This window comes from Palaemon carinicauda, unplaced genomic scaffold (assembly GCF_036898095.1).
Source record: "Palaemon carinicauda isolate YSFRI2023 unplaced genomic scaffold, ASM3689809v2 scaffold158, whole genome shotgun sequence".
Taxonomy (NCBI): Eukaryota; Metazoa; Arthropoda; class Malacostraca; order Decapoda; family Palaemonidae; genus Palaemon; species Palaemon carinicauda.
The window spans coordinates 137,004-149,413 of record NW_027169125.1 but is presented as its reverse complement, the minus strand read 5'-3'; the positions used below and the strand labels follow the sequence as shown (position 1 = coordinate 149,413).

Here is a 12,410-nt window from a genome sequence, read left to right as displayed (position 1 = left end):
ATTCCTAAAGGAATATTGTACTTGTGATTTCTCACTTAACACACATGAAAGTTCAACTACCTTGGAATTACTGTGTCACCATAAAGGAACACACCAAACAGATCAAAGCTATGAGGAGAACCTCATGCAAATCACTGATAAAACACACATTGAGTTTACCACTCGCTAATAAGCTTGAGACCAGTGACAATCTACTTCAACCCGAGTTTACCACTCGCTAATAAGCTTGAGACTAGTGGCAATCTACTTCAACATGAGTTTACCACTCGCTAATAAGCTTTAGACCAGTGGCAATCTACTTCAACATGAGTTTACCACTCGTTGATAAGTTTGAGACCAGTGGCAATCTACTTCAACTTGAGTTTACCACTCATTAATAAGCTTGAGACCAGTGGCAATCAACTTCAACACAACTTTACCACTCTCAAATAAACTTGAGATACGTGGCAATCAACTTCAACAACACAAGTTTACCAATTGCTAATAAGCTTGAGACCCATGGCAATCAACTCCAACATGAGTTTACTACTCGCTAATAAGCTTGAGACATGTGACAATCAACTTGAAGACCGAAACATTTCCAAAACTTGTGAATAGTTTTTAATCTAGAAAGATTGCACAGAAATGTGCTAAGTTGCCCAACTGAAAACTCACGCACTATAAGAAAATCTGTGTCCACAAGAATAGCTCCACAATGCAATAAACTATACTTAGTCCCAAGAAACCAGAAGAGTTTTCCCTTCAAAGAAGTAAAGACCATGCAAGACTTTTTTCAATAGGAAATTAGTAACCAACACTTCCTACAGAATTCTGCACTATCCTCTGCCTTTGGTTTGCTTTTCTTTCTTACTTTCTTACTTACAGGCAACAGACCTACAGTTTCTCAATTGAAAAGAGATAAAAGTCATTACAAGGATAATGGTTAACCATTAGTCTACAAACAGGATAAAAAAACAGTTCAAATTGAGCCAAATGGAGCAATTACAAGTCTCAGAAACTCAGGTGAAGACAGCAAATAATAACAAATTTTCTGGATTTAGACAGTAGAAACCACAGCAGAAAAATGAAAGGGCTGTACGCTGGACTTTCGACACGAAAGGAATTCCGAGTGGCGACTGGCATTCATGTCAACCCACACAGGAGATTACACCATCCGAGCACTAATCCAGTAATTAGAAGACAGCATATTGTAAAGTTAAAAACAGAAGGCAAAATCCTTCAACATCATCCAATTACTAAGGACATTCCCAGCAAATTGTTAGCAATAGCAAACTTGCTTGCAACAAAGATTTTGGAACTTGGAAACAATGAGCAGCTTATAGTATTTAACTCATTGCTTCTTCCAGAGCCCTATTGACACTCCTGTGATCCAAAACATACAACACTGCAACAAGGAAAGTGTCCTACACTAGCTTACACTCCTCAACACCTAAACAGGATTGGAGATAAATATTTGCTTCATGTCATCGATGATTAGCAAGGAGACAAATTCATTTTCACTTGATCTTCGTAAAATACAAAACTTAAACTGGGACTTGCTGTTATAATCTCTGGTCATTAGATTAAGTTAGAAAGTTCAAACTGCCCAGGGAGAAATTACCTCAGCAGATAAAATACTAACTGCTAAAAGATATTAAAATACATCATAAGTTCTAGCAGAATACGCTCACTTACAAAGTAAATGTAGACTTCAAAACCCAAAACAACAGCAAACGATATTACTACAGAGTGCAGTACAAATACTGTACGGGTCAAAACACAGGTAATCTTGATTTTGAAAATAACTAATGGCACCAACAAAAACAAGAAAAGTTGATGGCACTAGAGCGATTTCCTTACACAAGAAGGAGGGAAAATCTAATGATATCCTCAGTAAGTAACATGAAATACAGCAGACATGAGATAGTGAGGCAAAAAATCTAAGTCTGCCTGAGCACAGAATTAAGCAAAGACCGTAGCTACAGAACTCAAGAGAAATATGCATTGGGTTTTACAACAGAGTTCGGGACTTCAATAAATTTCCCTCCAAAATGACAAAAATTACCGAGTACAAACTGATCAAAGGGAAATTATCTTCCATGAAAAAATGCCAGCTATAGAAAGAAAATACTAGCAAAACTACATTTATTTTCAAAGCAAATTCATAATTGAAAATCCAAATCAGAGTCAAAAGACATTCGTGAAATAAGTACAGTAGAAACGTCGATGGAAATTCCTTGATCAAATACTGTACCGATCAAAGCACAAGTAATCTCAGTTCTGAATATGGCTAATGTCACCAACAAACACAAGAAAATCTGATGGCATTACAGCAATTCCATTGGACAACAGGATGGTAAACCTAATGATATCCACATTACGAAACATGAATAAGTACAGAAAACACGAGGCAGTGCGACAAAATATCAGCGGCTGCCTTGTGCATACAAATCACCTATGACCGAAGCTACAGATCCCAAAAGATATTTGGAAAAAGACTCATTGTATCAACAACTGTTCATATTAATAAATGTATAATTTTGAAAAGGCACAATGGAATTAAGTTCACCTTGTATGAGTAAGGGAACTATACAACGATCACATTAGGATAAAATTTACAAGACATAATGAAAATGACTTAGGCCTCTTATTCAATAGCCAAAGACAAAAGTCTACGACTCAGGGTCAAGCTGATAAGGATTTGATTTATGAAACCACAAATCAGTTGAAAGGAGTATTGGAAATTATTCTCTAATAAAAAATACTGAAAATACAGTAATCAAATGCATTTGAGGTATAGTTACATTTGAGTTGCACAGAAACCAATGTTCTTATGTCAGAATGTCGAACAAAACAGATATTGACTTTCCTTCCTTCAATGGCAAAAACTGAATTCTGAACACTGACAGATGAAAACACTTAGATAAGGGCAAAAGAGACTTTAAAAGCAAACTATAATGCCAATAACTTATGTGGCACAGTACTCAGTCATGCAACTAATGAAGGTAACACGCAAAACAAACATTTAGAAAAATCAGCTGTTGAGAGGAGCACCTAAACAAATATTTTTCTAAAGTTAAGCTGTTTATAGCAACGTCAAGACAGAAATCTGCAGCAAGCATTTGACGCTAAAAAAATAAGGTGTTGAATTCCTATAAAGATCAGCTGTTTACAGCAACGTCAAAACAGAAATCTGCAGAAAGCATTTGACGCTAAAAAAATAAGGTGTTGAGAGGAGCACCTAAACAAATATTCCTATAAAGATCAGCTGTTTGCAACAACATCAAAACAAAAATCTGCGGAGAGCATTTGACGCAGGCCTTTGGAAATTAAGGTTTAAAGAGCAGTTTTCAAACAGGACACACATTTGATGCATGTTCATGAGCTGTGCTTAGAAAAGGCAAACAGGATATATATATACCGGTAGCTCAGTCTTCTCCCAGCTAAGCTTTAGTCACTTACACTAAAGCAAAAGTTTATTACTCCTTTAGTTCCTCAGGAAAAACAGACTCAGGTTTAACAATAACAAGGAATATGCATATTCCTTACATGACATGGAATTAAATCTACCTAAGATTTACCAAAAGCCTCAAAAAATCCTTGGAACAGACAAAAGGAAATCAAATGCACAAAAAAATATCCTTGAAATGGAGAAAAGGAAATAAAATGCACAAAATAATTCCTTGGAACAGACAAAAGGAAATCAAATGCACAAATATTTCCTTGGAACAGACAAAAGGAAATAAAATACACAAAAAAAAATTCCTAGGTACAGACAAAAGGAAATCAAATGCACAAATAAATCCTTGGAACAGACAAAAGGAAGAATTAAGACTATTCGATGTCATGATCACAATATCCGCATATCACACAAGAGAAACATCATGACTTTTGTTGAATAAATCTCAGACAAATACAGTATAGGGATGAAGTTAACAGATTAAATCCTTCAAGAGGAGAAGAGTAATCCTGACTGGCTCAGAAAATATAAGCTTGAAACATCATCAAACTGGAAATAAATCCACAATGAATCTAACTGCTCAAGTGTAACACTGGGAAAGGATTAAAGATGACCAGTTACCTTCAAGTAACCAGAAAATATTTCTGAATAAAAGGACACTTCTGCAGTGAAAACCAAAATTGCTTAACAAGATTTTTATCACAGAAATCATATTCAATGTAAAAATCTACACCATATTTATCACTGTAACTGCCTATTGGAAGCAATCCGTTGGACGGAGGTTCAAGTACAGCATACAAGCCCAATAATTCCTTCCAGTGTTTATAACCTCACCATCCCTGTGAGATAGGGATGGTGGAGTTTTGGGAACCCTATAGGACTCCTTGGCTGGCTCTCCCTGGTCTAACTTTGATGAAGAGGGGGCTTTGGCACTAATCATATGCATATATGGTCAGTCTCTTGAGAACTGCCACTGTCCCTTACCTTTGCCATTCAAGAGCAACCTTTAAACCATAGTTCTTTATGTACAATAACCCACCAAGTTATCAGAACCGGGCGTCCAAAATACTTAAGAGAATTGCTACATATTGCACAGCCAAATCGTGTCGACACGAGAATAGTTACAGATGGCTTCAAACTGTTGGAACCTAGATTTACGTCTACTTTAGGCTCCAGAGCCTTTAATTATGCGGCCCCGAGACTATATAATAAGCTCCCACGAAACATTCGGATGATTGAAGACATTAAGGCTTTCAAGAGGAAACTGAAAACTTTCTTATTTCAACAGTCATACAACAACATGGTTCAAAACCCATACTGCTTAACTTAGGCCAAACTTAAGCAGAACCTGACAAAATCAGACCACCTAAAACCAAGAAATATAGAAGAATAAAGTAAAAAAGAAACTATATCTTCTTCCTTGACCAAATTTGGTTGAAACCAAAGCATTCATGAAATTTTACCATGAATGACTTTAAGAATTACGCCTTAACTTTAGCGTTTGAAAAAAGTCCCTTCATGCAAATCAGACACATTTGAATCATGTCCTGTTTACAAAAAACCTCAATAAATATTAACGACCACATCGTAATAAATACGTGTGACACATTTGGCAATCTATTAGGACAATACAGGTTCAGTTTCATATTCAATAGTACCTTTTTTCACAAGAATTTAACCTGACATGGCCAAACATATTTGCTTCACCTTTTGGTATGCAGTTAATAAATTTACGTGTACAAAAAATTAATGAAATGAAAGATTACTGCATCAAATCGGGGCGAAATGACGCAGCCGTGTGCATGTTGCACTTTTCTTCAATCAAAAACACATTCCAGAAACACAACACGTTGCATTGCAACTGTGCTTCGTCATGTATAGGGTGATACTGGACTCCTTTCTAAATAGTTTCTACCATCCCAATATGAAAAGACATGTTCCGAAACTCTTCCGTGTCCTTCGTGGGACAAGTTACTGTACATAAACTAAAAACCCCTACAATTAATGATTTCTGGGCTTTCACATTGTGACTTTCAATGTCTTCAACTATAAAATACAGACAGGTTACTACTAATATCACAAAAATCAATATCACCAACTTCATAAGCCTAATCAAACTTACATTAAATTGTTCCTCTTCACATCAAATTAATAGAGATAACATTGTAAAAATATAGAGATGTTTTTCTTGGTAATCAATTCTAAATCATAAATACAGGGATAGACAGTTACCAGAAAAAAAAGTGATTATCAAATTGCAATCATATTTTAACAAATTATGCATCTTTTATTTTGTTTATTAAAGCATTCAAGTTTCAAAGCGGATGTTAGAGCTACAGCCGATTATTTTGTTCTCTAGACATTCTATTCAAAATAACTGAACTTATAATCAAGTTTATGCAATCACTTTAAGAGTCAGATTACACAAATAAAAGTGAATATCCTATAAAACATCAGATGAAAAGGAAACTTTTTCACTTCCACGGTAAACTTATCCAACAAGATACTACTTTACATCAGTTACAATGGAATCAGGAAGGAATCATTCTCATTGGAAACCTTTCTTCAAATGGCATATCAAACTGGTCAAAGACCTTAGGTCACTTCAAGAATTTAAAAACTATAAATCCATTTGCTACCTCGTCAGTCATAAGTTACAACGGCAACTCAAGATTTCTTTCAAGACATTCAATGACAAAAATTATCTTTATTTCTGTGATATTTTTAAACACCTTTGAGAATTCAAGACAGGCTAATATTGTAACTCTATCAATAAGAAAAAAATGACAACAACAGAGTTTTAAGTTAGAAATATTTCTTGGCTAAGTACTGTATCAAGCTCTTTAAAATACATATTGAGTCAACACGTTAACCAAATGGAAGATGGCCCAGTGAGAAACTACTTACAGTAAACAAAGAGTACAGCACGTAGATTTCAAAACAACTTCCTTGTGTCACCACAACACTCACACGAGGGACCCAGGGACCGTCCAGGGTTTCTACATGTGCGGCTTCTGGTGGCGAGGCTGCAGGGGAGACACAGATTGCTAGGCCTGTTCCAGAGGTCAGCCCCTTTAGGTGATGGCACACGGCCTTTATTTTGTTTTTTCGGAATACATACAATCTAAATCTGGAAGAGAACTTCAACTTTAGATTCAAGAATACAATAAAGTCACAAGATTACAGAATACACTCGAGTTGCATCATTAAAAAAAATTAAATTCTTTTAGACATAAGTCTGGAACTATGAAGATTCTTTAATAATACAAGAAATATGCTCTTAACCCAGCACAAAAACAGGAAAAACAAGCTTAATTTATACCTACAGTTCACCTTCTAGATATTCTACAGAGTCAATGATTATTTCTTAACCTTTTTGACTAAATACTGTCACTTTATCTAAACTTCTACTCACTCAGTCTAAGCAAAAGTTAATTGTGTTTTTTTAACTTCATGGCCTGTACTGTACTGTAATTTACAAAATCAAATTAACTTTTAATTACCTATAAAACTAACTCATTTCTAATCACCTAAATATCAGAAATTTATAAGTAATTTGTATTTTTCCTAACTATACATACATGTGGTTCTTTACAATAGGAGAAGAAATCAGCGCTAGCTGATGTATGGCCATAAAAACTTTTAACGAGGTGGAAACAACCGCCAGGTTGTTAACCAGTGGTAGTGGGGAGAAGCACCAGCCCCCGCTCACTCATACCTTTCATGCTTTGATGGCAGTTGAGACTTTCCTCTGGGGTTAGGTGATGGCGAGTAAGTGTATGTGTATATAAGTACAGGTTTTTAGTTAGGAAAAATAAAAATTACTTCCAAATTTGTGATTTGTTCCTACACTGCATATAAACCCTTACATTCTTTACAAAATGAGACTCGCACTACAGTGTGTGCAAGTCTAAAAACATTCCCAGTATTGCAACATTCATGCATGATAATGCGAGGGATGTACAGTATATCCACATCTCGTTAACCAGCGGCCTGAAACCAATGGGTTCATGTCTCAAGTGAAGTGAGTATGAGTGTTAAAACACAAGTGTAACTGTTAAGGCTATGTATAATAATGGATTTGTGTTTGTACATACTGACAGCTGACTTTTCAATTTCAACATCTCCAAGAGATTGGGGACATGCCTTGAATATATGAAATATATTCTAGCTTCAAGTCAAAGAGGGGCTTACCTGCAGTCGTAGACATTCTAGCCGACACAGTATTGGGATGCTATTCCCCAAGAGAAGGGAAAATGAAGAAAAGAAAGGCCAGTCATTCCTTTTACATTTATCCCAGACTATCACTGCAACTATGTACTCAAATGAATGCTGATGATCCTATAAAGGAGGTACGGCAGCTACCACAGAGCCTATCGAGAAAGTGTCTAGGGACCTGTGGGTCACATCTTGCAGATAATGCGCAGTGAAAGTAGTTTGTCTATTCCACACCCATGCTTGTAGACCCTGCATCAGAGAAGGGTTCTTTTCAAACACCAGTGACATGCTGATGCCCCTGACATCATGAGCTCTAGATAGAGGAATAATGGCTCGGTCAATGACTTGCCTAATCGAAGAGGAAACGGCGTTCATTGTCACCATTCTCTTGAACTTGGGCGAGCTATCAAACAGGTGTCTGACCTGCGGACAAGCTCCTCCAGTTCGTTTGAGGTAATGCTAAGCTTTGAGCCTTTACAGGACACAACAGCAATTGTGACGGGTCCATTAGTTACTTCTTGAAGACTTGAAATCTGGAAAGAATTTAACCTAGGTTTGACATCAACGGATTTTGAGTTCTCGACACGAACTCACGGATGAAACTGAACGTTTCCTGTCCCCATTCCCTTAAATGGGTAACGTTATACCTAGGCAGATTACTTGAGATTACTTCAGAATTTTAAGATATTATCTTTTAAGTGGGCAGCATCATTTGAAAATCATATGATGAAAACTCACACCATCAGTAAGGTAATATTATGGGTTATTGAAAAAATAGCTTTTACACTTGTAAAAGGCAGCTATTTTTATGTTACTGAGGGCAGGGTAACACGATACCAGATATTTTATTTAAAAAGGGATTTTAGAAAAATACATCAGGATGGTGTTTCTTTTATAGTAAGGACTGGAGCACTAAAACTATTAAACAGGAAAACTGCTCTGAAAATAGCTGAAGATCAGTCCAAATATGGAAACTGCAGCCTTCCCCCCAAGTTACGATTTCTCCCAAAGGGTCTAGATGGGGTGAGACCTCTCATTAGGTCCCAGAGTTTAATATCAAAGATGCTGTTGCTAAAGGCACGATTGGTTCTGCTGGAATGTTCAAGTCGTTTCAGTGTTGGGGTTACTTTAAAATCTGCCAAGTGTTTTAACAGAGCCTGGGAAGACTATATTAACATAGTCAAAACTCTTGATAATAAAGTTTACATTGTTAAAGTTGATATTGCTGATGCATACGGTAGTATTATGCATAGTAAGTTGCTAGAGATCCTGGATAAGTGTATGCATACATTTCCCAGGAATATTTATTATGACCCCTATGAACCTTATCGTGGTCCTTCAACAAAGACCAGAAGAAAATTATATGTGAGGTTGGATGAAAATCGCCAACCTATGACCCAATTAGAAGACAATTCTCATAATAAATTAGTCAAGGTTGGAAGTACTATAGAAATAGATACGAGCGAGGTCTTTAGCAAATTTGAGCTAATGATTCGGGGACAGATTGTACGAGTTGGGAGGAAACGTTATGTTTTAAGGAAAGGAGTACCGCAGGTTGGTATTTGTCTCCCTTTCTGTGCGATTTATATTATTCTGCTTTGTGCCAGGAATACCTGGGAAACTATATAGATGAAACCAGTGTTTTGATACGTTCAGTTGATAATTTCTACGCAACATCATCACATGAGAAAGCTGAAAGTTTCCAGAGGCTCATGAATGATGGAATGAAGGATTATAATGTCTCACTTTTAATACAAATAAAACAAAGCATAACCTAATGGGCCCAACTAGAATTTGTTTTAATGTTGTCATAATTTGCTCTGATACTTTGCAAGTGTTAGTAGATGTAGCATCAGTTATGGCATGTTATCCACGATATACAATGAGATTCAATAGATATAAAAACCCAGGAAAACTGTTTGCTGAACGTGTCGATCAGGTTACTTTTGCCAGATTGAAAATTCTGGTAATTAATCCTGTATATACAAATGTGTCTGGACTTATTTCCAATTTGTGGAGGACAGGTTTGATGAGTGGGATCAGAATTTTAGCCCTAATCGATTGGTTATTAGTACCAAAGAAGACAGTGAATATAAAGTTTATATGCAAAACTGTGATAAGAGTGAGTAAGAAAGTTTGGAGTAGAATCCATGGAACCTGGAAAGGTAGTAATAAAGTGGGGCAAATAACTAGTGAATTAGTGAGGATTGTTTTCATTGGGGGAATTTTAAGTATATGGAAGCTCCCTAAACTGCCAACACATCCAGGGATCTATTCACAACTCTATGGCCATGTGGTCAAATTATTGAAGGCATTGCCAAGGGAGTATTACTGCCTCCTACCATCATTCTTTAGGAATGCCCTTGCTCTGAAGTAGTGTTGGGAAAGCTTTATAGTAAAATGAAACCTCACAATATTGGACTAATTAATGGGAACGGTTGTCCAGTACCACCAAAAATCAAACAAATCGAGCAAAATTGTACCCAATTCTATGGGCTATAGGCCTACCATCTATGCCAAACATATGGCTAACATGAAAACGAGTAGCTGAGATCATCTCATTTTTGTTTTTCACCTTAAGGATTACTTCAATCATGGGCCATATCAAAACAAACTGAATACAGCACCAGAAATCACTTGTGAGTAACTTGGGAACTGACGAGTTCCTGTTTCTAAACAAGCGCTGTGTTGATGAGCTCTCTTGTCTGTGTTTTTCCAAGGATTTTAAGGAAATCCACACCTCAAAATGTAACTCGTTAATATTGCGTGAAACAAGTGACGCTACAATTCCCTTAAATGGGTAACGTTATACCTAGGCAGATTACTTGAGATTACTTGAGAATTTTAAGATATTATCTTTTAAGTGGGCAGCATCATTTGAAAATCATATGATGAAAACTCACACCATCAGTAAGGTAATATTATGGGTTATTGAAAAAATAGCTTTTACACTTGTAAAAGGCGGCTATTTTTATGTTACTGAGGGCAGGGTAACACGATACCAGATGATATATTATTTAAAAAGGAATTTTAGAAAAATACATCAGGATGGTGTTTCTTTTATAGTAAGGACTGGAGCACTAAAACTATTAAACAGGAAAACTGCTCTGAAAATAGCTGAAGATCAGTCCAAATATGGAAACTGCAGCCTTCCCCCCAAGTTACGATTTCTCCCAAAGGGTCTAGATGGGGTGAGACCTCTCATTAGGTCCCAGAGTTTAATATCAAAGATGCTGTTGCTAAAGGCACGATTGGTTCTGCTGGAATGTTCAAGTCGTTTCAGTGTTGGGGTTACTTTAAAATCTGCCAAGTGTTTTAACAGAGCCTGGGAAGACTATATTAACATAGTCAAAACTCTTGATAATAAAGTTTACATTGTTAAAGTTGATATTGCTGCTGCATACGGTAGTATTATGCATAGTAAGTTGCTAGAGATCCTGGATAAGTGTATGCATACATTTCCCAGGAATATTTATTATGACCCCTATGAACCTTATCGTGGTCCTTCAACAAAGACCAGAAGAAAATTATATGTGAGGTTGGATGAAAATCGCCAACCTATGACCCAATTAGAAGACAATTCTCATAATAAATTAGTCAAGGTTGGAAGTACTATAGAAATAGATACGAGCGAGGTCTTTAGCAAATTTGAGCTAATGATTCGGGGACAGATTGTACGAGTTGGGAGGAAACGTTATGTTTTAAGGAAAGTAGTACTGCACGGTGGGTATTTGTCTCCCTTTCTGTGCGATTTATATTATTCTGCTTTGTGCCAGGAATACCTGGGAAACTATATAGATGAAACCAGTGTTTTGATACGTTCAGTTGATAATTTCTACGCAACATCATCACATGAGAAAGCTGAAAGTTTCCAGAGGCTCATGAATGATGGAATGAAGGATTATAATGTCTCACTTTTAATACAAATAAAACAAAGCATAACCTAATGGGCCCAACTAGAATTTGTTTTAATGGTGTCATAATTTGCTCTGATACTTTGCAAGTGTTAGTAGATGTAGCATCTGTTATGGCATGTTATCCACGATATACAATGAGATTCAATAAATATAAAAACCCAGGAAAACTGTTTGCTGAACGTGTCGATCAGGTTACTTTTGCCAGATTGAAAATTCTGGTAATTAATCCTGTATATACAAATGTGTCTGGACTTATTTCCAATTTGTGGAGGACAGGTTTGATGAGTGGGATCAGAATTTTAGCCCTAATCGATTGGTTATTAGTACCAAAGAAGACAGTGAATATAAAGTTTATATGCAAAACTGTGGTAAGAGTGAGTAAGAAAGTTTGGAGTAGAATCCATGGAACCTGGAAAGGTAGTAATAAAGTGGGGCAAATAACTAGTGAATTAGTGAGGATTGTTTTCATTGGGGGCATTTTAAGTACAGTAGAACCTCGGTTTACGAACGACTCCGCTTACGAATTTTTCGGTTTACGAAGTGACTTTCTCAGAAAAATTCGTCACGGTTAACGAATATTGTATCGGTTAACGAATTTAAATTTCCCTCCCACGCGCCGTTTTTTGTGGAAAAGTGTTAACGCCGCGCTTCCTGATCGCATTTTTCATGGAAATAACTTAACGACAGCATCTCACAATGGAGTCACGTGACTCCTCCCACGCATACCTACCACCCCCTAAACCCCTTTATTACCCCCTTCACTCGTTCATTATCTCAGTATCCGCCGTCTCGATAGCATACATACTTAGTGAATTCGTGGACGATTTCTTTGTGAT

At 36.6% G+C, this 12,410-nt stretch overlaps 1 protein-coding gene across 1 annotated transcript; it reads left to right on the top strand.

Annotated features, from left to right (window-relative positions):
- Positions 1-2,157: 2,157 nt before the first annotated feature.
- Positions 2,158-12,146, top strand: LOC137635665 (uncharacterized). Its single transcript, XM_068368124.1, is given in 4 exon segments — positions 2,158-9,215; positions 9,493-9,779; positions 10,474-11,574; positions 11,577-12,146. Coding segments are annotated over 4 exon segments (2,793 nt in total). The 5' UTR covers positions 2,158-8,380.
- Positions 12,147-12,410: the final 264 nt, after the last annotated feature.